Source organism: Rattus norvegicus, chromosome 19, assembly GCF_021556685.1.
Source record: "Rattus norvegicus strain SHRSP/BbbUtx chromosome 19, alternate assembly SHRSP_T2T, whole genome shotgun sequence".
NCBI lineage: Eukaryota > Metazoa > Chordata > Mammalia > Rodentia > Muridae > Rattus > Rattus norvegicus.
This window is the reverse complement of record NC_141552.1, coordinates 67,570,401-67,597,523: the sequence shown is the minus strand read 5'-3', so window position 1 is coordinate 67,597,523 and position 27,123 is coordinate 67,570,401. Positions and strand designations below refer to the sequence as shown.

At 52.5% G+C, this 27,123-nt stretch overlaps 1 protein-coding gene across 3 annotated transcripts in view; it reads right to left on the bottom strand.

Moving 5' to 3' along the window:
• Galnt2 (polypeptide N-acetylgalactosaminyltransferase 2) overlaps positions 1-27,123 on the bottom strand; it is a 111,499-nt gene that overhangs the window by 9,251 nt on the left and 75,125 nt on the right. For all 3 annotated transcript variants that reach the window (XM_087594303.1, NM_001106196.2, XM_087594304.1), the window contains 8 exon segments: positions 15,111-15,209; positions 14,851-14,918; positions 14,575-14,640; positions 8,216-8,337; positions 6,152-6,239; positions 4,262-4,349; positions 3,733-3,836; positions 1,964-2,090 (listed from right to left, as the gene is read on the bottom strand). In XM_087594303.1, coding sequence (XP_087450429.1) covers positions 1,964-2,090; positions 3,733-3,836; positions 4,262-4,349; positions 6,152-6,239; positions 8,216-8,337; positions 14,575-14,640; positions 14,851-14,918; positions 15,111-15,209 — 762 coding nt within the window.

Genomic DNA, 27,123 nt, shown 5'->3' with positions numbered 1-27,123 from the left:
TTAGTATATAGATGGAGCTTGCTTCCATGACGGTTAGGAAGGGCAGGGCTACTGTAAGCACAGATAGCTGCAGACCCTCTGCTTGGGTGAGGGGAGACGCGGCCTACCACGATCTTCCAAGACGAACACTGCAAGCAGTGGTTGCCCTGTAGGTGAATCATTTTCTCTGCGGTAAGGACTTTTCAATGCTGAACCTGTCACACTGTCTGAGCTGTAATTACTAAATCCATTTCCACCTGGGGCCTCCGTCTTCCCCATAAAGTGACAAATATTCCTGCTGTCCCTGAATGGGGGAGGGGCAGAGTGTTGCCACTGAGGGACAAGATATTGTAAATGTGCTCATCCTTGGACTCCTGGTGCTGACCCCAGAAATTCACCTCCAGGTTGATAACCAGGGGTGACACACACGTGGAAATGTCCTCATTTCACAGTTTATAATGGAAAACTCGAAGCCCTGAGGGGTGTCTGAGGAGCGCATGCTCACAGCTGTGGAGGTCTGTGCACTGAGAAATGCTCAGATGGCTGACACAGAACTCTGGCTCCCGGTGTGTCTGTGAGGAGCAGACTGCCGAGATCCAGAAGGCTCTGACATAACCACTGCCCACCTCCCTAGACAGAGTCGAAATTGGCCAGGCGTGTCACTAGGTGGTGGAGAGAGGTAGGGGGTGGAGCCACGCCCCTAAAGTCGTCCCTGCCCTCCAAGTCCTACCTGTACATGAGCAGCCTCTTAACATGACACTAGGACTGATTCTGTCTAAACAGGTCCAGAAACAGTCAAGTGACCGAGACTGGAGCCTCCCATACACCCTGCAGCCTCTGACAGGCTGAGCACAACCCACCTCAGCAGCATGGACTCCTGTGCTGCTTCCACAGGGAGCTTTGTGTCCTTAGCCTGTCAAACTTGTCCCCACCGCCTGTCCCAATTAGCCCAAGTTCTCATCCCCATGGTGCGGACAGACGAGCATTAGAAGCAGTTGTTCAGCTTGTGGGTCTTCCTGTCTGCTCCCTAAGGTCCAGTTTCATACCGTCTGTCCCGTGAGGTCTAACTCACAGGTGTTTGGTTTTTAAAGACCAGGCCTGGCTGTGTAGCCTCCGCTGACTTCAAACTCATAGACATCCACCTGCTTCTGCCTTCTGAGCACCAGGATTAAGGGTGTATGCTACAAGGTTACAATGTTAGAACTGGAAATAGCTACAATGTTAGAACTGGAAAAGATTCCAGGAAAAACCTGGCTGGACAGAGTAGCTTTTCAGTTTCCCTTTGTTTCCGAGCATCTATTGCCATCCTTGATCTGTTATGAGCCTCGATGCCTTCTGGCTGGAGTGCAGTGTGACCTGCCTTCTGATATGGTTTCAATGTCTGCTCCTCCAGAACTCAGGCTCAAATTGAGTTGCAGTGAATGACACCGAGAGAGGCAGGAGCTTGAAGCGGTGGTGGGGCCATGGGGCTCCATTGCCACGAGATTGGAACTGTTCTTCTGTGCCTCGTCCTCATTTCTTACCTTTCGCTATGTGGGGCATCGGGACGGGTTGACACCTTGGTCCCAGATGTGTCAGCACCCGGACAGTTAGCCAACGATGCTGCTCTTTATGGTAACTCAGCAGAGGCACTGTTTACTGCAGTATGTGATGGGCGGATGCGACCCTGTTCTTAGCATCGTGAGCGGTGATGTGTCATAAAACCAGGCTCTCCCTTTGGGGTTTTTGTGACTATCCCATGGTGGTCTTTCCCTGATGTCCCAGTTAGGATAACTCCAGCTATCACCCTCCCCTGCTGCATCCCCTCCTCCATGATGAGCACAGTGAGACAGCTTCTCTCACTGGAATCTTATCTTGCAAGCTAGCCACTGTTCCTTTCTTTCCTCAGCTCAGGGGTCAGGCCTATCAAGGGACAATGTCCTCACAGTTCTAGGGTGTTTTCTGAGCAGACAGCAGACTTCTGGTCTGGCCTTTCATGTCTTACCGGGCAAAGACAGTGCCACTGCCGCCAGGAAATGTGTAGGGGTGCTGCTTCCGGAACACGTGTCCCACACGGCTGCAAGGGATGATCTCCAGGCTGCCACCGCACTGCCACACTCGGAATGAGATCTCTGATAGGAAGGGAAGTTGGCAACCATCAGAATTCATAGCTGCTGTCCCCATGGTTAGCCACCTACCATGCCTCACTTTCTACTGCTGAGGGAAACCTGTGAGGGGCTGCTTCTCCAGAGCAGGATCTGGAGCTTTTATAGAGAGAGGAGACACACTGGGTGCATCCTGGATGGGCCACCTCAGTAGCACACCCAAGATCAAACTTGCATGGAAAGAACTGTGGGACAAGAGGTCTCCCAATGATGATTCTTGGTCTGGGAGCAGATGCCTCCCAGACTAAGACCACGTGAACCCCAGCAGCATCAGAACTGTCAGCTGGAGATGGGCACAGGCCACATCCCTCCACACTATTCACTGCAAACTGACCGAGTACCAGGAGGAGGCACTGGGCTTTCCTTCCAGGGGGAAAAAGAGCCCCTGCCTATCTCTCTCATGTATCAGCAGGTCCAAACGTCAACCAAGTTCCCAGGTAGTGACCAGGGACAGTTACCTGCCCTAATCTTAGCAAGACACACAGGAGGCTGACTATGTCTGTCACTCTGTGCTTTCGGGTCCCTGAGATGTGGTGGCTCCAGTTGCTGGAACCTACAGTGTGAGAGGCTCAGAGACCGTTCAGGCTCACTACCTCAAAGCCTTTCTTGCTCACAAAACTTTACCCAGGCCCACCGAAGCCCAACATGGCACTGAAATGTGGGAAGGAGACGGACTCTCCGCCGCTCCCTTCGCCTCCCCATGGAGCCAGAGCTGGAAGTGGCTTTCATCACGCTGGGCAGAGCTGTCCCACCAGATGAAATGTCTCCACCAACTTCGACTTCAAAGGACACATTCGAGCGACAGGCTAGCTGAAGCTGCTCTTTTGAGCCAACAGGAGCTATCAAAGTCTCTGTCATAAGGAAACCCACTCAAAGGGACAGCGATGTGGCCTTCCCTCCTTGTCCTGGCCCCCTCTCCTCCCAGGGCACACCTGCGTAAGGACGAAGGAAACTAAACTCTTGATAGTGAGGGGAGTGAGCTCTGAATGACAAGCACTTGAAATCAAAGGCATCAAGTGATAGAGAGACAAAGGCTGAACAAGATAAGAGCCTTTTCATCCATCACTTGAGGCACCTGCCTGCACAGACCGCCATCTGTAAAGTATTCGTGTAGCATTCCTGGGCAAACATGATCTCCAGGGGTCATTAAAAAAATAGGAATTATTCCGAAAAGTAGTGGAGAAGGGTCTGAATATCAGGGCCCATCCATGTGACACTCATGACTACAGTCAGCCAGACCCGGAGCTGCCCAACCCCATCAGCCACCTACAGTTCACTAGCGCCATGGCAACGGCTTATTTCTTATTTTAGAGGCATGTATTCAGAACCCCCAGGTCAAAGGAGGTGACCTGTCAGGAGCCACATGTCTTACTGTCATCCCCATGGTCAGGTGTGTGTGTGTGTGTGTGTGTGTGTGTGTGTGTGTGTGTATGTGTGTGCAGGAGCTGGTTTGTCTACTGAGTGGTTAGCTGCTCTGGGCCTCCCTAAATGTTGACATGACACCCTGCCTCCCACTCTTTACCATGGTGGAGCTGGGGCCCTGAGCAGGGCCGGGGGTGGGGTGGGGAATGGGAGGGGGAGGGGTGTGGAGGGGGCGGGGCGCACATACCCAGGTTCTCTCCTCCCCACACGTCCATCATCATGTCATACTTCCCCAGCTCTTCGAAATAGAGCTTGTCCATCACGAAGAGGCCGCCAGCGATCATAGGGGTTCTGAAAAGAGGGAGCAAGGGCAAGGTTAGATCATGTCACAGGTTGGACCTCCGTCCTCTGCTGTACTCTAAGGGGTCTTTCATTCCCCCACTGGCCCTTGGTCACTGCTTGGGGTCCCACGGAGGCTTTTACATGCCTCGACTTATGAGGTAATTCTAGGAACCGCAGAAGTAACACTTAAGGCCACAGCACGCAGTTCCACTCTGCTACAGAGAACATTACGCCGCCGGAAACAGGAGCCAACACAGAACCAGCAGAGAGGCCTTGTAAGCAGGCGACTGAGGAAAAGGACCTAAATTCCCTCACTGTGTGACCTGGTGGCAGATGCTGGCCTTGAGGGGAGGTCAGGGACCCAGAGGGCAGGACACACAGGGCTGCAGGGGCTGGACTCTCCCAGGAGTGCTCCTGCAGTAGGCTGCACTCACTTTATAGGGGCAACTGGGTTGCCCTGCCGGGATCTCCTCTGCTCAGGTGTCATGTAATCCCACTTGAACACCAAGTTCCAGTCAAAACCTGCAGCCCAGAAAAGAACTTCGATGAGAAGAAACAGCCGCTCACGCATGGCCGTCCCACCCTAGTAGGCTTGACGGTCAACACACGTGGATAGAACTCACTGCCAACCAACCAACCAAAATCGGGAGAAGAGGGAGAGGGGGAGGGGGAGGGGGAGGGGAGGAGAGCCGGGTGGCTGGGTGGGTATGGAGCACAGTGAAATCTCCCCAGACTTCCAAAGCAAACAGAGCTGAGTTTTCTTCTACCCCTCACCGCCCAACTACAGGTGTGTCTGTTGTCTGTGTGCAGTTATGTGCACATGGGTGTTGGTGTTCGTGGAGTCAAGGGAGAGGGCTGGAGCCCTTGGAGCTGGGGTTATAGGTCGCCTCAAGTGAGCGCTAAGAACTGCACTCTGGCCCTCTGAAGTGCAGTGCAAGTTCCTGAACCCTGAGCCAGCTTTCCTGTCCCTCTATCCCTCTAACCTTTGCTTTCCTGCCCCTTTCTTTTTTTTCTTTTTGTTTTTTTGATGTAGGGTATAGCTATATAGCTCAGGTTAGTCTTGAACTTGTAGCAGTCCTGCCTCAACCTCCTGAGCTCTGGGATTGCACACAGGTGCCACCATGCCTGGCTGGGATTTTTCTACTATTCAAATGTAAGAACAAATGTGAAACATGAGGACTGGTGTCTGGGCGATGCCACTGCATCTGCAGGGGCTGTGCACACAGGCCTGGGGTCTTGGGGGTGAGTCAGAGCTAGGCGAATCACAACTGGCTCCCAGAACCACAGTGCAGCACTTAGTGCCTCTGTGGGCCCCATGGTTCTTCAGGCCTGGACCAGGACCTTTCGGGGCCCATGACTTTAAACTGCTCCCAAGTGACCTAAGATCTGACACGATGAGTCTCTTGGTGCAGGTCTGTAATCCTGGCCCTGCTTATGAGAGCTGCTAAGGCAGGAGGAGTGGGGTGCTAGGCCAGCTTAGCTCCCTAGGCCACCACCCTGCCTCTTGGTATTTGTGAGTTAGGGGCCAGAGTAGGCAGCAGAGTAACCTGCTTCACCTTGTGTGGAGCAGCGACTCCACAGAGGTGTTTACTGCAGTCTCCCTCCACCAGGGAAGCAGTGCAGCCTCAACAATCCTTAAGAAGTAAAGGAGAAGCTTGAGCAAATTTCTCTTGGGTCCCTGGAGGGGGACCAGAGGGTAACATTTGTTGGCTGTGTGGCCCTACAAGACACTGGTCCATTCATACAAAGGCCACCCAGTGGTGAAGCAGGCTGTGGCTGGGCACTAGGAAGGGAGGGCCAGCGTCCAAGCTTGAGCACAAAGGTGGGACTGGTGCCCGATGGGTGGGCGGTGAGGAGCCAGCAGTAGGATGGCAGGACTCCAGGGCGACAAACTGGCAGGTTGGCTGGGCATGCAGTCTACGAGAGGAAGCCTGGCCCTGGCAGGGGGCACAGAGATGGGTTCTAGGCCCAGGAAGCCAATCCTTGGCTCTGTGGGGTGTTTCAGGCCCTGTCTCTTGCTGCCCCAGCTCTGGAGCCGCTCAGGCTAGCTCACCAGTGGGTAGAGCCTCGAGAGAGAGAGAGAGAGAGAGAGAGAGAGAGAGAGAGAGAGAGAGAGTGAGTGTGTGTGTGTGTGTGTGTATGTGTTTAGTGGTGTGGTGCTGCCAGGGAAGCTGGGCCCGTCCTTTCTGTGAGGTACCAGCCAGAGCCCATACCACAATGTGAGCCCTGCTGTTGCTGTCGCTGCAGACCATGGGGCAGCAGTGGTCAGAGGCCCAACCAGCCAGAACAAGCCAGCAGGTGGGCCGATCAGGGCTGACACTTACCACCCTTGAGGTCAGCAGAGGCGCCCACATACTGGAAGTTGTCCATGTTAATGACATCGATAATGGGGGATACAACCCGGGTCCTGTCCTGAGAGGGGCAAAGGAAGGAAACATACTTGTTACGACCACAGCAAAGCAAGAGCTGCCATCCCGGCAGGCCTTTCCGGCAGACGCCACTGTCCCGAGGCGTGCAGGATGGTGGCATGGGAGGGGACAGTACATTTCTGCCGCCTCTTCTCCCAGCCACAGACCCAGGCTGTGCAGTGGCCCCGAGTCCTGAATTTCAACTGTGGGTAGATCTCGGTGTCACAGAACCAAGCACAGCCACTTTATGCCTGTCACCCTCTCGTGAGCTGCACTGGTGAACCTCAAGAAGGAACTTGTGGCTGAAGTGCCCACACTACACAGCCAGCCATGATTGATGGGTACAGGTGGCATGAGAGGGAGGAGGCCACCATCACCTCCACAGCGGCTGGCTGGAGTTTCCAACCTCGACTCTGTGATTGTACCAACCACGGCTCCCTTCCACAGTGCCAGTGCCGAGAGCAAACTTGAGATCTGTGACCTCTTCTGACCTTCCTATTCAGCTCTGCCTCCTGCTGACTATTCGTGAGAGAGAGGGTGGGTGTGGGGTCCTTGAGTTACTTAAAGAATGCTTGTTAGCTAAAGGACTGGGAAGTTCCCAGCAGGATGAGCAGAGCCCAGAAGCGCTCTTCAAGGGCATTCCAGAGCCCGCCCCACCTGCTTGCAGGTTGACAGGGAAACAGGATTTGGGCCGTGGAGAACAGAGAGCATCATTCCGGAGCCCGCACCGCTGTCCCCATCAAGCTGGCCCCAGATCAATCTGCTTCACATTCTTCCTGATGAGAAGAAAATCACAGGAACCCATCACGTTGGCCCCTCCCTCCTCGGCTGGCCAACCTGGGGTGGGGGGCACGTGGTAGGGATGGGTACACAGGCGAGTGTGTTAGTGAGGGGCCCAGTGGCAGCCCTGCCTCCTGTGTGAATCTGGATGTGACTGACGACCTCTGAGGCCCAGTCTCCTCACTTATGAGGAGGGAGAGCACCTGAGAGCCACCTGAGCCCAGTGAAGGGCAGAGATGGTGCCTCTGGCAGCCTTGGGTTGCTCAGTATTTTGTGACTTGCTGCTGCTGCTACGTGTGCTGTGGTGGCAGGCAGAGCGTCCCGTCCTGTTCCCTTTCCTTCCATTTGCTTCATTGCCCCAGGGAGCACTTTCATAGCAGCAAGGGAAAGAAAGTCAAGGAGACAAGCAGAAGGCAAGAAAAATAACACCAGGCTAAGCACAGCACCATCGAGGACTTCCAGAACGTGCCCGAGCATGGCCAAAGGTCACGTGACAAGCCCACCAGAGCATTCTGGTAGCTTGTTTGCTTCTCTCTTATTAGGCCTAGTGCAGCTGATTAATCTGTCCTTAAACAGGATAGAGGAGTATCCCACAGCCGACCAGGCCTCCTCTCAGACATCCCACCACATGGCACTCCTGCTAGCCACATTATCTTCCTTCGTTTGAGCGTCTGTGTGTGTGCGTGTGTGTGTGTGTGTGTGTGCATGCTTGTGTGTATGTGCATGTGTGTATGCACGCACATGCATGTGTATATGCATGCCTGTCCATGCTTGTGTGTGTGTAATGCCCCTGCATGCTTGTATGTTATGTGTGTATGCATGTGTGTGTGTGCATGCTTGTGTGTATGTGCATGTGTGTATGCACGCACATGCATGTGTATATGCATGCCTGTCCATGCTTGTGTGTGTGTAATGCCCCTGCATGCTTGTATGTTATGTGTGTATGCATGTGTGTGCATGCTTGTATGTGTGCATGCATACATGTGTATATGCATGCATGTGCATGCTCCTGTGTGTGTGTGTGTGTGTGTGTGTGTGTGTGTGTGTGTGTGTGTGTGGTCTCCCATGACAGCTACCTCTTCTTTCCAGGCTCTGCCGGCTCCATGGAAGCTGTCTTTGGTTGCAGTGATGGTTCTGCACCAATGGGACATAGTGAAACAATGTCTGGGGCATCACATCCTCTGTGTGACTGAGGCTCACCTCAGCAACCCGCTCCAAGAGCGGCTCCAGCCATCGCTCGTTACACTCACAGTGACTGTCGAGGAAGGTCAGGACCTTGGCCTGGGCGGCGTCGGCGCCCCGGACCCGAGAGCGCATTAGACCTGTGGAGATAAATCAAAGTGCGTGAGGGGTAAGAGCTCCACCTGAGAGCTGGCCTGGCACAGCCAGCAGCCCATGTCCCGTCACGGAGGAGCTGTACGACAGCTGTGGGTGAACAGCCCAGCAGCCACTGGGCAGATCCCCATCGGGACTTCAAACGGCTCATCGGGTGACAGGAAAGAAAACTTTCCTAAGGCCACTGTCCCTGAAAGGCCTTCCTTCATCTAATAGAAGTCACCCACAGGATGACTCGGAAGCACTCCGTTGTCACGGCTCCAGGAAAAGCATCCCTCCACACCCTGAGAGCTAAAGGTGCCAGGTCTGCAGCTGCATCGCAAACAAAACCCTGTGGGGCAGAGATGCAAAATCGGGTCATGTTTGGCCCCATTTTGCACGGACGGCTTATGGTCGGTCATCACAGGTACTTCATGAACAGTCTTCTCATCAGCCATGTACAGAGCCTAGAGACACTCTACACCTGACGGGATGCGGCTCCTTACAATGGGCAAGGATGGGCATTAAGTTCCTTTATATACAAGAAAAATGGATTTTTCAATGACTCTTATTAACTGTATGCTACATCAAGGCAAAAAGACGAGATTTCCAACTCCAAGTCATACAGACCCTTGGCTCAGGTAACCGATACAATTGTGGAGCTGGACGTAGTGGGAACTGTCTGAAAGGGCTTCCCAGAAGTCACTCAAAGAGGAAACTTGAGTGGAATCAATGCCTGAACTCAGGAACGGCAGAGTGAGACCCAGGTCTTCATGGGCTTGCCCTCTCTTCCCAGGGTACCCTCCCCTCTGATGTGGTGCAGTCCTCTCAGCTTGAGGTGCCAGCAGACCAAGGGCAAGACTTTTACTGCCGTTGGGAAGGGAAAGAAGGCAGCCCCCAATCTGGTGATGAGCCCCAGAAGCCTGTGGTCAACAATTCTGACAACCCTGGCTCAGGTGGCCACATGAACAGAACAGCCCAAGGACAGCTATGGCTAGAGGAGTCGAGGCCTCGGCTGCTCTCTACTCCAATGGACACAGGGCTGGGGATTTGAGCCTTGTCAAGTAAACAAAGTCTGAAAACACCTCTGTCCTCCTACAGAGATTGCAGATTTTGTAATGAGGGATCTGCCTAGAACACACTTGTGCAGATAAGCACACAGAAGCATCTTCGTCCAAGTCTTCAGTGTCTGACTGAGATATTAAGCCCACCACCTCTGCACACGAGCTCACACATTAAGCCTTAGTCCCCAGCTGGTGGCCGCCAGTCTTACCAGTGAATAACCCATCCTTCTCAAACTTGGTGGCACTGTGGGAGATAGAGCTGGTGACCCAGTTGGAGGACATGGGTCAGTAGAAGGGCACAATTGCCCAGTCCTGTCTCTTCCCTGCTTCCTGAGTGCTACTGAGGTGAGCAGCCCTGCCACACTACTGTCTTCTACATAGGGGTGTTAGGCCTGACCTCAGGCCTAAGAGACAGGACCAAGACTGAAAGCCCTAAGCTATGAGCCAAACGACTTTCTATCTGCACTTCTTTTTCTAGGTATTCTGTCTCAGAGGGGAAGAACATAGCCGCTAACTGCACTTCCGAAAGTCTGCACTTCTTTTTCTAGGTATTCTGTCTCAGAGGGGAAGAACATAGCCGCTAACTGCACTTCCCTGCAGATCAACGGTTAACACTCTTAGGGGGGGATAAACCAACTCAGACTGTTTACATCATTCAGAACATCAAACATTGAAACATCAGGAGGCAGGAGGAGCGGGAGAATGTGGACCACACCCAAGGGGGGAAAAGTCCTCAGCTGAAAGTCACCCTGAGCCAGCTCAGTCTGGAATTAAGAGACAGAGATTTAAAAGTGGCCGTGACTATGTTCAAGAACTCATGGGAAACGATGGTGCTAATGAGTGGACGGGTTAAAACCTTGGTCGAAGAGTCAAATTCCACACTTGAAGAGTGAAATTATCTCCAATGGAAAACTTACTGAGCGATCTTCAAGGCAGAGTGGAGCTGGAAGGAGGACCGGGGAGCTTGGGGACAGTCAACAGAAATAGAGCGCCCAGGGGACAGAAACAAAATATAGGAGGGAAAGGCTTAGGGGTCTGAGACGATGGGGAGTCGTTCTGTGCGGCTGGAGCTGAAAAGAGACACTGGACGACCCTCAGGACATGATGGTCAACCATTTCCTGAATCTGTGAGACATCGACTTATGTATCAGAGGGATTTGGGCAAACCTGAAGCAGGATAAATATAAAAAACAAGGGCTAGGAGGAGCAAATCTGGCTGCAGAGCTGTCAATCAGGGCTGCTGGTGCCAACAACCTGTCCTTGTGCAAGGGACAACAATACATAGTATGACTGCGTTCTGAAAGAGAAACAGCTGGGGAAATGGCCCAGTGGTTAAAAAGCACGCTCTGTGCAGAAGACTGGGGTTCAGCTCCCAACACCCATGCCAGGCAGCTTTCAATCATGTGTAGCTTCAGCTCTGGGGAATTGGGCGTTTTCTTCTAGTCTCTGAGGAAACAGACAGATGGACGGACGGACAGACGGACGGATGGACACACACACACACACACACACACACACACACACACACAGAGAGAAGAAAAGGAGAAGACCAGAAGACAGAGGCAGACCTTGCAACAGCATTTTAAAGAGCTGAAAGAAACGGTAGGTCAAGTCTCTAGGCGGAGAAAACACCCTTTAATAACAAAGGACAAAGAGTCTTCTGATAAAGAAGCTGAAGGGAGAGTCCTGAAAGGAAGGAAGTGTCTGGTCTGGGGGGCAAACACCACCTACAGGGATGGGAACCTGTAGAAGGGAGCAGTGGACTTGGGTAGGGCGGGCAGAGTCTTGTAGCACACCTCTCTACTCTCTTAACTTCTTCAAAAAAAAAAAATAACTGAGGGTCTGAGGAGAGATGTGTAACATTGTATCATGTGCATTATAGAGTTTACAACTTAATAGATGAAAGGTGGCAGCCATGGTACAGGGAGCAGGTCAGGACAGGGGCAGGGAGGGCAGGGGAGAGGGAGGGGAGACTGGAGGCTCTCATGGCTTAGCGACAGCACCAAAGGCAAGCCTACAGTCACAAGCTGGATCTGTGATTCCTTAGAGGGGCTACAGACTTGGCCCCTCAGGACCACATTCTCCCCTGCTAAATCTCTGTCGCCTGTGGCACGGCTGACTCGTGCGTGGAGCTCGACATTGGTGCACGCACACAGCTCGGTCGTGCATCTCAGCATCGTGTGCTTCTCTGATCAGAGGTCACACACGCTTCTGGGCCAACCAGGCCATGATCTGGCTTCTGTGGTCTCACCACCTGACATAGCACAGAGTGCAGGCGCAGGCGAATTCCAAAAGAGCAATTAGCTAAAGTAAGGTAGGGGCTAACCTGTGGGTGGGCTGTTCTGAGTTCTCGCCAGCTCAACTAAGTCATCTGTTATCCACCACCAACATGAGACGCAGTGTTTTTGGTCCCTCCCCCCTCCCCCCAACTTTTGCTTTCTTGTCTTAGTCCCTGCTGGCCTTTTCCCTTTTCAGACAGTAGAGTGGGGTAAAAGCTGAGTTGAAGCCAGTTATTTGGTAGGCTGTTTGGGGAATACATGCTCTTGGGTTCACTACCGGCTTGAGCCCTTGGCCAACCTGCTCGGAGTAAGGAAGGCTTTGCTGTCTGTGTGAGCTGCAGGCTGGGCTTGGGTAGCCATGGGCCTAGCCACTGCCCTGATTAGCATCCAGTGAGCTTTCTGTTGCTTACGACCCCTTGCCTCTGCTTTTCTTGGTTCTTGGGAGATTCTTTTTTTTCCTTCTGCCCCAACTGAGGACTGTCCTCCGAAAGGCCTCACTTCCCTTGTGCCACTCAGTGAGCCTCCTCTGAGTGACATCCGAGTCTCTGAGCCCTCCACGACTGAAGTGCCACCCTGACAGTTCTAGCCTGCACAGCAGCTTCACGTCTGTATTTATTTGCAAAATTAAAAAGCAACTGCCGGAGGGGCAGGAATAATAACTGTCTCGTGTTATCCTTGCATTCTCTAGTGTCTAGCACGTGCAAAGCAATATTGTTTAATAAAAGATTTGTTTGTTATTTTAATTTTTTTTTAAGATCTTGGGGTGGGGGGGTGGAGAGATGGCTTAGTGGTTAAGAGCACTCACTGCTTTCCCAGGGGATGCCCTATTCTGGTTTCCATGGGTACCTGCACATGTAGCCTACCCACACACAGATGCGCGCGCGCGCGCGTGCGCGCGCGCACACACACACACACACACACACACACACACACACACACACACACACACGTACTATTTAAATATTAAAAAACAAAACACTCTTGCTGGGCTGGAGAATTGGCCCAGCGGTCAAGAGCACTGGCTGTTTTTCCAGAGAAACCTGGTTTGATTTGCAGCACCCACACGGTGGCTCACCACTGTCTGTGACTCCAGCTCTAGGGGATCTGACATCCTCTTCTGGCCTCTGTAGGCACCAAGCTTGAATGCAGTACACAGACATGCACTCAGGGAAAAACACCCACACACATAAAGTGGAAAAAATGAGGAAGAGGAAAGAGAAAAAAGCAAAAGAGATGCTTGCAGGAATGCATTCCTGCCGTGACAGGAGCTGCACATGGAGACCTGAGGAAAGTCTGCACCAACCAGGGACACGAATGCCATTCGTGTCATCCTCACACACTGCAGTGTCAAGAGTGCCATCTCTCTGTAACTGCTGGAAACTGGAAGAGAGTGAGGACAAACAGCAGCAGCACACCAGAGAGGCTTCCAGACCCTTCGGTGGGAAGGCAGTTTTTCCCACAGCGTCCCACACAGATGAGACCCAACAGCTGTCTCCTGCAAAGTCACGTCAGCATGCGGGGACAGCGCTTGCTCCATTCAATGAGGACATTCTCCTTCAGCGAGCTGTCAGAGTGGAGCCTGTGATTCTGTGGCACGCCCGGAACATGGAGACCCTGAGTTTCTCACAGCCGGGCTTTAATGCCTTCTCTAAACCTTTGCGGCCACGGGTGGGCTTCCCAGGCCCGTGGGTGGAAGACAGGAGTCAATTTTCCAAACGTGTAAAGACAAATGTGATTGACGTATTGACAGCTCCTACTGGTTAGGCTCTGACTATCCTTCCTGAGCTACTGGGACAGAGCCCCCAGGTGGAGGGAGAGACACATAACTGCTACTCCCCTGAAGTAGTTTCAGTGGGCCAGGAAAGGTGTGTGGGAACTGGAATCTCTGAAGAAGCCGTATCCGTGTAGAAGGCCATGGAAAGTTTGAATGTTGCAGATCACAAGCCATTGGCCTCTCTTGTTTTTATTAAATTTTACTTGTATGTGTACCAGCATATTTTGCCTACATGTATATGTGTGCCCCATGTGCCTACTACCTCGGGGGTAAGGACAGGATGCTGGATCCCCTGAGACAGACAGCTGTGAGCTGTGATGTGAGTACGGGACTCGAACCTGGGTCTTCTGGAAGAGCAGCCAGCGTTCTTCTAATGGTTGAGCCAGCACTCAGCCTCATTGGCCTGTCAACTCAGTACCAAGCTTCGTATCTGACCAAGCATCCTGTGACCACTGGGTCTTCAGGTCACTGCTTTCCACCAACCACAATGCCAAGTGTGTCACACACACAGCACCTGACACCACAGCAGAGGCTCCTCTGCTCTACTGTGACTTACCTAATTAATGTCCCCACCAATATATTTGTTTATGCACTGACTTGTGACTTTGTGTTCTGCGGCTAAGCTCACGGCCCCTCTTCCGCTGCAGAAGTCATTCGGAGCAATCTGATTCTGTGATTCTAGGCCACAACATCTGTATTTGATTCAGAATAAAGCATGTTTTTTTTTTCTTCCCTCTGGAGCAAGAGTGGGTACTGCACTAACACAGAGGCTGGCCGGAATGGCCGGTCTTGACTGTCAACCTGACAGGACTTAGAATCACCGTGGAAACATACATTTGGGTACGTCTGAGAGGAACTGTCTAAATTAGGTCAAAAGTGGGTGGCAGCGTCTCATGGGCTGGGGTCCTGGACTGTGTAAGAAGGAGCCGTGAACTGAGCGCCGCTGCTCATCTCTGTCTGCTTGCTGTGGGCCCACTGTGACCAGCTGCCTCACGTTCTGCCACCGCCTCCATGGCAGACTGCATCCCTGGAGCTATGAGCCAAAATAAACACTTCTTCCTTTAAATTGCATTTGTCATGCTAACGAGAAACCACCTCACAAGTGCCCCTCGAGAGGGGCTTTCTTACCTTCTCTCCGGTCATTTCTGAGGACTCGCACCTTCTCGATTTTCCCCAAGAGGGCCCCATCTTCCGCTAAGGAGAGAAAAGAGCAGAGAATAGTGAACTCTGAATCTACACGGGGCTCTAAGGCTGGAAGGCCACATACTTGGTCACCTATGGAAAGCCCTTCCCCTGGGGTCTCTGGAGGACGCTTCTTTCCTGCTCTTGGTGCCAGCTCCACTCTATCCTGCATTAGGTCCCTCCTCCCAGACACCCCAAACCAGGAAGGCTGATGAAACTCACGGTCGTTGCTGTAGTCATCCACCAGGATTATCTCCTTGATGAGGTGAGGTGGACTCCTCTTAAGGACACTGAGGAAAGAGAGAGGGATGGAGCCTTGTACGGGCAGAGCTCTGCTTGGAGTCTCCTCTCTCTTTGGCTCCCAGCCTTGGCTGGAGGAGCCAATAGCTACCCTGTGCCTGGCAGCTGATGTCCTTGTCTGTAGCCCCAGCTGACCCACCCGAGATCCCTGGGAGACGCTGTGAACCGTTGGTTGGCCTCACCTGACCACCGTCCGCAGCAGGGCCGACCTGGCTTCATTGTGGAAAGTGATCACCACGCTGGTGGCTGGCAGGTCCACTCGCCACTGCTTGCGCTGACACCTGAGGAGAAAGAAAGACCGCCCTGTGAACAACAGACATGCCTGGCAATGGCAGTGACGGATCGTCCCTGCTTCACAAGCAGAGTAGGCTGCCAAGGCCGAGAGACTGCGCTTAGCCTGCCAGCTGTGGGAGGTTCTGCTTACAGACAAGGGAGTTCTGCAAGCTGTATGAACTGAGAACAGATTTCTAACATGTAAGACACGTGTTCTAAAGCAGTGAAATCCTCCCGCTTTCAGACAGACACTCCTCAGCTACACGCCTGCCTCCTCCTCAGCGTGTTTTTTTCCTGGGGGGCTGACGCCAGCCATCGCTTTTTTTCTCACCTTGTGCTTTGCCTGCAACAGGCAACGTGCTGCTTGGGTGACCGGCTCTCACAGCATCAAAGGGCCCACTGCCTGTCGTCCCTCACACTGCCTGCCAGGCCTCCTCCCGTAACCTGGTGCCAGAGGAGCAGGCTGTGTTCACGGAGACCAGACTGGCAGGTGGGCGGGAGCATTAGGGCTGTCTCAAGTGCAGGACCGTGACGACCTAGGCCTGCAAAGATGGCAGGTGGCACAGGACCTCTGCATTGACTGCGGATGCCTCACACTTGAGCCAATGAGGGACAGTTTTAAAGCCACGCCTCTTTCCATGAAGAGGCTCAAGTGTAACACGGTCAAAATATCCTAGTAAAGTAGGACCAGCTCAGCAGAACTCATGTGAGGACACCTCCAGGCCACTCTGGGGACGCTGGCAAGGAGCAGTGCCCCAGGGTCTCTACACAAACCCCGACCCCTGGAAGGGTGAAGAACTCATTAGAGCCTTGGGAAACGGTCAGCTGTGTCTGGGTGTAGCCAGAGTCCTGAGCAGCCAATGGTGATGGCAGTGACACCAGACTGAGAAGCAGCTGGGTTGACAGCGTGTACTGAACCGAGGGGGGAACCCACAAACCCCAAGGGGGTCCAGTTCCTGCCCCTGTCAACTCTTTGGGTGGCAGGACCTTCCATGGTCCCACACACTGAAGACTCAGTTTACCCTGCAGCTCGTCGGGCTCCCCCAATTGGTATTTATCTTGAATGGAAATGAGGTGGATTTTGGGAGAAGCCTGGAGCTCAGTGCTGGACCAGTGAGCTGGATGCTGGGGTAGCAGCCGCTGGACACCAGCAGAGCGGTGTGGAGAGCCCAGGCACTGAGGCGTGTGCCTCCCCGGGGACTGTGAGCAAGCAGGAGCAAGGAGAGCAGCGCGATTATAAAGCAATTAGGCGGCAACGGCGGAAGGGGCGTCTTCGGTTAATTCCAGTCATTACAGTGCGTTCTTTTTAATTAATCACACGAAAAAATTGTATATCAGTTGTTTGTGGGGAGCCGGGGAACGAATTCTACAGTTAGCATCTGATCTCACTGTAGATGAACCTTCATGGACAAGACGATTGATAAAAACAATTAGCAGGAAAGGTAGCTTAAAGAAGAATCTGTCAAGTTTCAACTGGAAACAAATTACCAAATGATGTCACTGCCAAGTGGCCAATCTGTATGCTGTAAGAGGGAGGGCTCGGTGCTTCGAGGCCCACTTAGCCAGGTCCCCACTCAGCCCAGGAGTGACTGAGCCAGCAGACCTAGGTTGGGAGACTTCCCGGGGTTCACAGGGCTGAGTGGGAATGTGAGAACCGCAGGGTAGCATTTTTCACTCTCAGATTGCTGGCTTCCGGGTCCATCCAATCATGCCCTAGTCTCTCATTCTCCTCGTCTCTGCAGGAGGCTCATCTTCCAGGAGCTTTGGAAGTCTCTGAGGCTCTGGAAGCATTTGCTGGAACAGGCAGGCGGCTGCTTCACACCATTTTATTAGAACTCCTCTGCATATTCATAAGGCTCAGAGCTCAGAGTCTGGGCAATCATGAGCTTCAGCAGGATCTCATTCTTAAGGAAGAGGAGTAAGGAGTACAAACCGAAGGATCTCACACCCCCATGGGCAGAGTGAGTGTGTGCACAAATCCAGATAAGCCTCACACTCAACCCAGATGGGGCCCTCAGGGGGATCACTTTAAAAAGAAAAGCAATTAATTTTGAATTAAGAGTCTTGCTTGGCCCAGTCTTGGCTGTTCTAGAGGCAGTGGGAATGAGGGTGGCAGCTGCTACAAGTCAGTCAGCTATGGAGGCTTCCTCCCAGCCGTGCAGGACTGACAGCTGATAGCAAGAGAACTCGGCAGCTGAATTCTCTCTGCCCAGACACATCCAAAGAAGCCCACTCTGGGCCCCGGTTCACCTGAGGCTCCAAAGACTTAGTACTGACATTGCCATTCTGGAAGGTTCCTGTCTCAGACACATAAAGATCATACACACACACATACACACACTGATGGATCGCACGCTCGTTCGTACGTACGTACGTACGCATGCAACCAATCTGAATTTTCTGGTTTTGTTAAAGATCACTGGGGGCGTATCTCTGAGAGAAGCTGCACACAGTCCTCTGGAATAGACCAGGCTACCTCACAAAAGGAATAAAATTAACTTGAGTGAATTTAGTCCTCCCCTGGAGATGTGGGGAGTTCTACTCTGCCAAGAGGAATTGGGAACAGGGAGCCGCTCCCTGGCTCTGTGAAGACAGTGGGATGTATCCCCCTCTGACCTGAGCTGAGGTGGGAAGATAAGCCCCCCTTGGCTGCTCTGACTTCTGCCTCGGCCACTCACCGGACACGTGAGTCTCCATGCTAACAGTCAGAAGTCTTGAGAGTCTGAAGAACTTAAGATAGATCCTTCTGCCGCCCAGCCTGTGCATGGAAACGCAGGGAGGACTATTACTACCGGAACACTGGGATGCAGGCCATGGGCAGACAGTGGCTCACTGGAAGCCTGAACCCCTCCCTGCCCCGTATCCTCTGCTGTGCTTCTGACCCACAGTTCCTCTCAGCTTGGGGAAAACGTATTTGTCAGCTCAGAGGCTGCCGTGGCAATTGATACAATGTTCCCAAAGTGTCTGGAACAGTATCTAACCTGCTGTGTGGCTGGCATGCTTGCCAAGCCAGAGCTGACCAGTAGTTTGGAGCTGGACTACGTTCCCCACTCTGGAGTTGGCGTCCACAGTGGGCAGCTGCTGGAAGACAACAGACAGCTGACCACCATGTCGCCTGATCTGGCCAGGGGGTACCAGTCACACAGGGAGGGAGTTACTTGCAGGTGCCAGGCTCTGCTGAACACTGACTGGAACTGGAACAAGTAGCCAGGCAAAAAGCCCTGGGCTGTGCTGAAGCAGCTGCCCTTAGATTCATTTTTAAAAACTATTTTTTAAGTTCTCATATACATGTATTTGCATTAAGCCTATACACATGTATTTGCGTTAAGCCTATTTCCCACGTACCTCCTCCTCCCTTCCCAAGAGTCTCCTCTGTTCCAACCTAGACAGTTTCTTCCTCCATGTCATAAATACGTGTGTGATTTTGTGTATCTGTATGAAGTCTAGGATCTGCAAGGAGAGAAAGAGTGAGATTTGTGTCATTTGAGATCCTATTATCTGCCTAATAGGATTGCATCAATTTTCCTACAAATGGCATGACGGCTCCTTCCCGGTTTCCTTGCCTTTCCCCATGCTGGTGGTACCTGGCCTGCCTCTGTAACACGGCTGCTGCTGTGACTAGCGCTGCAGTAAACATCAATGTGCAAGCGACTTCTGTGTGATCTTGACTTGAACGTCCTCTAGGTAAATCCCTGGGAATGGTGCGGCTCCATCGTCAGAAGATCCAGTTTTGTGGGTTTTTTTGAGAGACTCCACACTGTGTGGAGAGATGCTCCTCACAGCAGCGGTATTCTGCAGAAGCAGAATTCCTGACTCTGACCATAGCCAATGGCACACACAGCAGACCCTGCCGCAGTCATATGTGCAGCATGGGCCTGCTGGAAACAGCCCTGCCCCTCCCTGCCTGGGCCTAGATGCATGTCTCAGGCTCCGTCTACCCTGCAAGACAGCACAGGTGGCCCTACATTTCAAGTTGGTTGCCACTGAATCTTCTAGAAGTTTCGGTGAGCAATCAGATAACTTCTAACTTAGAAATGGAGGCAGACATCGAAAGACAGTTAAAAGAACCAAACTAGCTGCTATGTAATGCTTGCCTAACCAAAATGCTCTTAGTGGCCCTCCCAACAGCAGGGCCAGGACATCCAGGCCCCAGCTGGCTCCTAGCCAGCCAGCCCTGATATCTACCCAGACTGCTCTGGGTGTTCGAACACCAGAGAGCCAACTCCTAAAATATTTAATGACCTTTGCAGGCTGCTCTGAAATGAAGCTTAAGGTCTGGCTGCCAGGGTCTGACAGGCCCTGTTCACCCTGGGTTTGTTTGTCTTGTGTCACCATTGTTAACCTAAGACTGCTTTCTCACGTCTACAGTCCTGGCACCACATTCTGCAAACATAAGAGGAGCCAAGTTCAAAACCACAGCATTCGTCACAAGACGCAGCCTGCCTTACTGGCTGCCCTGCCTCGGAAAGCTCGGTGCCCTCTGGGAGGCTGAGGGTTCAGGACAAAAGCACACACAGGGTCAGTAGCTGGGCCCAGCACACTTGAGACTGGACAGCCAGGGAGGGGCGCCCAGCTCTCAGAGGAAGTCTGCACCTGCAGAGCCTCATCAGGTGCACTCTGCAAGCTGAGCCATCACACAGGGCAGTGAAACGCTTTCGTCCGGACCACTATCTACTCTCCGATGCCTTCCATTTTGCAGAAGTTAAATTTTAACAGAAAACTCTGAGAACAGTAACGGCCTCAGACAGCGCTGTGTGCGAGAGCTTCCTTAATCTCACGAAGGACGCCTCACCAGCAGTGTGCGCTAGCCCTCTGGGCTGGAGCCACTTCTGCGAGTCAGAGCAGAACCGTCCTTTCAACTCATTCCTCCGGGTGACGGGGCCCTCCCAGGAGTTCAGCTGCAGAGCACATGACAGGAACCATGATGTACTCTTTCCCCTGCTTGACCAGATGCCTGCCCGCCCTGGTCCTCAGCTGCAGATGCCCTCCAACTCTGGTTTCCACAGCACGGAATGGACCAGTTCTGCCTCACACAGAGCCACCCGTGCCTCTGTTTGCTCCACGCCTCTGGCATCCTCGTGGCTAAGCTCCAGGGCAACCTTCCCAGGAACTGTCTGGGTGAGTGGCTTACTTTCCCTCCTTTGCTTATCTCTTCCAGGCCAAATGCCAGAGCCTCAGCGCTCTGGTGGCGATCTGACTTTCCCTTACGTGAGCGGATGGGCGAGTTCTGCCCGGCAGGAGGTCTGGAAACTGCTTGACCACAGACGCCTTTAGTGTTCTGTGCTTGACAAACCGATCAGCTGGCAACTGCAGGCTGTGCTGGATCCCGTTTCTTCAGAGATAAAGACAGACAGGTGTTTGATCCCTGGGTGTGTCAGGGTAGCCGTGAAGCGGAGAGCTGTCACCAGCCACGCTGTGGACAGGATGCCAGCACCATCCCATCTCTTCAGGCAGCACCCATGAGCTGCTCAGCTCTTGGCGTTCTCCCACAAGCCTGGCAACCTAGGACCCAGACAGTGGAAGGGCCACCTCCTGCAAGTCGTCCTCTGACGTCTGCGTGTGCGCACGATCATGTGTGCACGCCCCCCCACCCCCAGGAAAGAATCAAAAAGATGTGATAAAATTTAAAGAATGTAAGGGTGTAACAAGATAGGGGACGAGACAGGAGGAAGCGCGAAACCACCTCCCACCAGTGCCGTTTTGCATGTGAGCAACACTGTGCAAATGAAAATCTTAACTGTGTGTTTGTTTGTGAGTGCACATGCAGTGCCCTCAGAGGCTGGGGGAGGACACTGGATCCCCTGGAGCTTCGTGAGCCGCCTGACGTGGGTGCTGAGAATGAAACCTGGGTCCTCCCGAGAGACATATGTGAGATCTCTCCATTCTTCAGATAAAAGTCTCTGGAAAGATGATTATGGGGCACTGGAGAGACAGCACAGTGACCAAGGGCACCAACTGCTCTCCCACATGACTGGGGATAAGCTCCCAGCACTCACATGACGGCTCACAACCCAGTGGCACTGGGTGGCACTTGCAGTGGTGCACAGACACAACATGTACATAAAAACTTTTTAAAAATCACAAAAATTAAGATTGTGATCATCTGACCCCCAAATCTCAAACAAAACAAAAACGGGGTGAGACAGAGACAAGCATATGTGCTCCTCATTAAAAATGGGCAGTTTTTTATTCTTAGTATTAAACCAATACTTGTCTAATTACTACTCTTGCTAAAAATGGCAACTAATTGAGTTATAAGTAGAAAACAAACTGTTAACCAACTGGAGGGACAAAATAAAGCAAGGAGTAGTCAGTAAACAAAACTGTGCCTGCGTCAAAGGCGCTGACGACTAACCCTAAGATCCAAGACCCATGCGTCTACAGGAAGGAGGGGGAGGCCAGGAGCATGGAGTCCTGCCCACTTCTCCCCCACAGCTGCCTTCTTTTTTTTTTTTTTTTTTTTGTTCTTTTTGGAGCTGGGGACCGAACCCAGGGCCTTGCGCTTCCTAGGCAAGCGCTCTACCACTGAGCTAAATCCCCAACCCCCCACAGCTGCCTTCTAAACCGGTGCAGGCTCTCATCAGGGGCCAAGCAGCAGCCCCTCCATGCTCTTAGACCGGCAGGCAGCCTTGAGAACCATGAGCCAAGTGAACGTTCACCTTCAGAGCGGATTCAGTCTCGGGCACTCTGTTACAGGGACAGGAAAAGAACGGAGATGCAGACTCAGGGTAAAACGGAAGACCTAAACACATGAGGAGACTAAAGGGCAGGGCCAGAGGGGCATGCTGCCGTCTCTCCTACTGACAAGGCCCAGGCAGGAGAGGGGTGAGCTTAAGATCTGGCTGGGCTACAGAACGGCAAATCTAGTGGGCTCCGTTTCAAAATTAAAAGTGAAAATAATGGCTCAGCGGTTGAGTGCTGGCCTGGTGTGAGCAAACCCTGGCCCAACCCCCAGTACAGTGCAAAAGACAAAGGGAAGGAACATAAAGCAGCCTGTCCGTGCAGGCCAAGTCATGTGGCAAAGTGAGAGTTACAGACGGGGCAAGTTTACAGGGTTAGGGTCCTTCCTCTGTGCCAGGTGACAGCACTGCGGTCGGTTACACAGATGCTCTTAGAAATGAACGGCAGCCTGTGATGGCGCAGACGCAGGTGTCCACATGTCAGGAGGATCGAAGTTTACAGCGGGTGCTTTAAAAACATGTTCTAGAAAAACACCTAGAAAACATGTGAGTAAGAAGACGGAGGCTGGGATTGCGGCTCCGTCAATAAAGCACTTCCACATGAGCACGAGAACCTGAGTTTACTTCCCAGAGCATATGGAAAAAGCCAGGTGCAGGTGGGCCCAGCATGGAGGACAAAGGGCAGAGACGGGCAGGTCCTCGGAGCTCACTGGCTGGCTAGCCTATGCAAATTTTCGTGCTGGCTAGCCTATGCAAATTTTCGTGCTGCAGGTGGAGGGAGAGACCCTATCTCAAAAATAAAGTGGAGAATAATAAAGGAAGAGGCCCTACTTCTGGCCAATCTACATTGAACACAGGTACATGCATGTGTACACATGCATGCACACACACATGTACACATACAACACATGTGCATACACACATACGCACACATGCATGCATATGTGCACACACATACACACACACACACACACACACACACACACACACACACACACACACACACGAAGTGAGGAGACATGGTCCCGCATGCAGGCGTGTTCATGCTGCCCCTACTTGCTTAGCCTAAACGGATCCCTCTGATTCTCAGTTCCCTCATCAACACAACACAGGGGCCACAACAAAGGCACCACCTTTCTAAGGCTGCTGTGGGAGCCAAGTGGGAAGAAATGTGTGTGATGTTCTTAGAAACACTTGCGGCAAAATCCTCAGCTACAGAGAGGTGACACTAAGGCCACAGGTCCCGGGCAAGAAGATAGCATCATGCGGCCGTAACATCTGGCTTCTGAGTGGTAAGGAGCGGGGGAAGAAAGCCAATGACTTAAGTTTAAACTGACAGGAAGGGAAAAGACTCACACAATTGTGAAACTGTTGCCTAACATGCACTGGGTTAAAAAAGGAAAGTCAGAGCAGAACTCCAGACAAGTGGGAAATAGCAATATTTTGGTTATTTTAAAGTAGGCTTAAAAATAACTGAAATGATAATGCTACATTTCATAATACAAGGGCACGAGAGACTCGTGAGTGCTGCAGCCCTCGGTGCTCACAGGGTGGGCGTGTGGGAGGAGCCCGGGGGGCTGGCAGACCTCAACACACTAGGGTTACTGAACTTTCCAGAAAGAAGTGAACAGACATGTATTCACCCCAAGTATGGCGTCGATGGAAGACCAGTGGAGAGCCAGAGGGGTCTCCACACTCCTCACCGGTTAGCTGCTCAGGCGTCTTGGCGAGCTCCCCCCAGAGAATACTAAAGGTCTGACCTTGTGAGGGTAAACACAGTGACTGTGATTCCAAGATGACAGAGGCCATGTGCGGACCGGAGGGCAGTTCTGCAGAGGGACACACACACACACAAAGTAGTCTGCGCAGAACCCAGTGGGCGAGAAGAGCTTCCCCTTCCACCGAGGGCAAATCTGAGACAGATAGGAGCTCTGTTCACAAGGATGAGGGCCGGGAGAGAGTGAAGAAGACCCACTTCTCTCTCTGCATGGTGGGAGAAAGAGGTTTCACGGCTGCTGGAGACCTCGGTGCAGAGGATTAGCATGACTAAAGTGGCCACAGCTATGGCCGGTCTTCACAGATGAAGTCCTCTGCAGACAGTCGTCATTGCAGAAGAGAAGCATGCCTTCTCCCTCCGGTCATTTCAGTCATGTACCGCAGCCATGAAACAGGAGGAGGAGAAGGAGGAGGCCAGGGTGCTGGCCCCCAAGATCTGACTTAGAAACATAACTCTGAACTAAGCAGCGGCCTCCATCAGCCTAGAGAAACGTTGGGACCTTGTCCGAACCAAGGAGACATGACTAAAATATATTCACCCAACATGGTCAGCATGAACAAGAGAAAGGGACATCCTCGTCCACTCCCAGAGAGCTGCGTGCATGAGCAGAAACCGGGCAACGAAAAGCCATACAGAGCTGAAGCTACAGCCACAAAAAGAGCCCAGGAACTGCTCCTGTGTGAGGCCCAGAGGCAGATGGGTTTCCCTGGCTGTGATCAACAGCGGGATGGGGAACAAGTCAGGAGGAACGGCCTTCGGAGACTGAGTGCTCCTTAGCTTTCTGATGTGGTTTCAATTTTTGCTTTTTAAAAAAAAAACACAACAGATGTACCTACTTAAAAAAAAAAAACACGCTCTCAAGATAATAATTTAAAAGGCAGTCTAAGAAACCAGGAGTGTTTAAAGAAAGGACAGAGGGAGTCTGCAATGCAAGGCTGTTCTGCACGAGATGTGACAGATCCAGCCCGCATCTGCCTGAGAGACGTCCAGTGGCAGTGGCGGCTGCCAGCACGCTCGTCCCCAGTACTGTCACTGCCATCGTCTTACCCTGATTTCAGTGGATTGCCACTGCTAAGGCCAAGCATGAGACCAGAAGTAAACCCTCAGGTGAGGACGTAGAGTCTGAGGACACCACTGTGTGCCAGCCTCCGGGGGTATGCCGTGACAGAGAAAACTGGAGTTCTGGGCACTTTGCTAGTGGCCGGAGAGCCAGCACCCCAGTCACAGAAATAGCCATGTATAGGTAGCTGGCACGGCAGACCTCAAGGTAACCTCCAAACCACAGCTTCTCTAGAGGTGATGCTGGCTGTTCTGCAAAGACCAGGGAGATCCTTCTCACTGACCAGTAAAGATTCACAGCCCCTCCTCTTCTCAGCACCTAGTAAGGACCCAGTGCCCCCTACAGCTACATCATAACAGAAAGAAAAAGCCAAGGGTGGACAACTCTTTTCACGTTTGGTAGCAAATTTTGATCCAATCTTAACGCATGAGAAGGGCCTGGCGTGCTGTAAAAGGCCTGAATGCAGAAGCAGCGGGAGGCAGTATATCTGCAGTGAACCGTCAGACACAGACCATGCTCTACCTGCCACCGATGCCAGACAGACACACCAGCCCCAAGAGGTATGAGCAGGCGCATGGGCAAGCCCAGGCACCACAGCTCTTGGTGTACATTATTCCACAGGGAGTCCGTTCGACCCCTCCACCTTCTGCTTCCCTCTCCTGGGGCACACGGCACCCAAGGTGCTATTCTGGGAGAGGAAACCAGCTCCTCTCCAGACAGCAAACCCACAGGCCCTGAGCTGTGATCCTCTGGAACAGAAAGATGGATTTCTACTCCTGGCAAACACTGGCGTTCTGTGACCATGGCACAAACGGTCCTAAAAAGAGAGGGCAACCCAATATCCTCACAACCTGCTTCTGGAACTCACTTCCCTACACAAGCATAGGCATGCACACTCATACACACCACATACATGTGCATGCACATACATTCTAGCCACACCAGCTTCCTGTGGTCGACTGGTTGGATCATTAAAGGAAACGGCTATCATTGCAGAGGTCTGAACTTCTTTAGACTGAATGGGGGCTCTGGGCAACCATAGGGTCTGTCACCAAGATCCAGTATCTCAAGGGCATACGGTTTGCAACAGAGAACAGACAGGATCATTCATTAATCAGCGTCCGTGACTGTTGACCAGCAGGAGACGCCATAAATGCACAACCTAAGCGTGGAGTACAGCCGAACTGACCCAGAAAGGCAAGGCTCTCACGCCACTCTGCCACCTTCCTATACTACACGGAGCTTTTCCACTTCAGAGACAAACGAGGTGGGCCTGGTACTATGGATCTGAAAGCCCAGATACTCAGGAGGCTGAGGCAGAAGGACGCCAAGTTTCAGACCCGCCTGGGCTATATATAGAGTGAGTTCAAAACAGCCGAGGTGAGTTGGTGAGGCCCTGCCTCAAAATAAAAAGTAAGGAGAGGGCTGGAGATGCCCCCTAGGGAGGGACACCTGCCTAGCATGTGTGAGCCCCTGGGTTCGATTCCAGCATTGCAAACAAACGCTCATACACACCCATGGCTCCTCGGCGATGGTGAGGTAAAGGCTTTCAAGTGGGCAGCTGAGGGAGGACAGCCTGGACTGACCTGATTTATCCGGCCAGCCTGCTGAGTCTGTTTTCCCTGCTCTGATTCCCTCAGTGGCAGGCAGGTCATGGTTTCAAAGGTATTTCCTTAAACTGTTTGTCTGCTGCGGAACAAGCCACGCAGCAAGGAAGTAACAGCACACCCAGGGTCGGTCCTCGAGGTCGGCGTGGCGTGCCACGTGAGTCAAGAACAAAGCTTCCCAGAGCACAGCCTGGTCTGCTCAAGCTGGTTCACACAAGCCGCTACTCACAGGGCAGCAGTGACCAAGGCCAGCACAGAAGCCAGGGGTTCACAAGCCTTTTCGTGTTTCCACAGATGTCCGAGCTCACTGACAGCGGAGAGACAGTCATGGTTGTACTGTGACTGCTTTGTAGATAAAAGCCCAGGGTCGGAGATCATCTCCACCGTGGCCTGAGAGTAACAAGCGACAGAATTACTAACAAAGTCATGCCGTCCGTCCCCACGTCCATGACACTTCTGCTCAGGGTGAAATGCAGGACCCGTGAGTTTCAAACTAAACTAGTAATGTTCAATAAAACACTCAGGTGTTCCCCTGCATTCAGAGACAATAAAGTTGTTTGCTCTGGACAGTACTAGTCATGGAAAGCAGAGAGGCAGGGATGAGAAGTGCTGGGGAGACGGACTGCAGGCAGCCAGATGCACCCAGAGAGTGGGGCCAGCACTCCTCTGCCTTCCCTCCCCTGCCAGGGGAGAATACATCCAACAGAGCAATGGCTTTGTGGAGAGGAGGCCAGGACACAAGTTGGGACTTGCTGATGACAACGGGACCGAGATTAAGGTGGCAATCTTAGAAGCTGC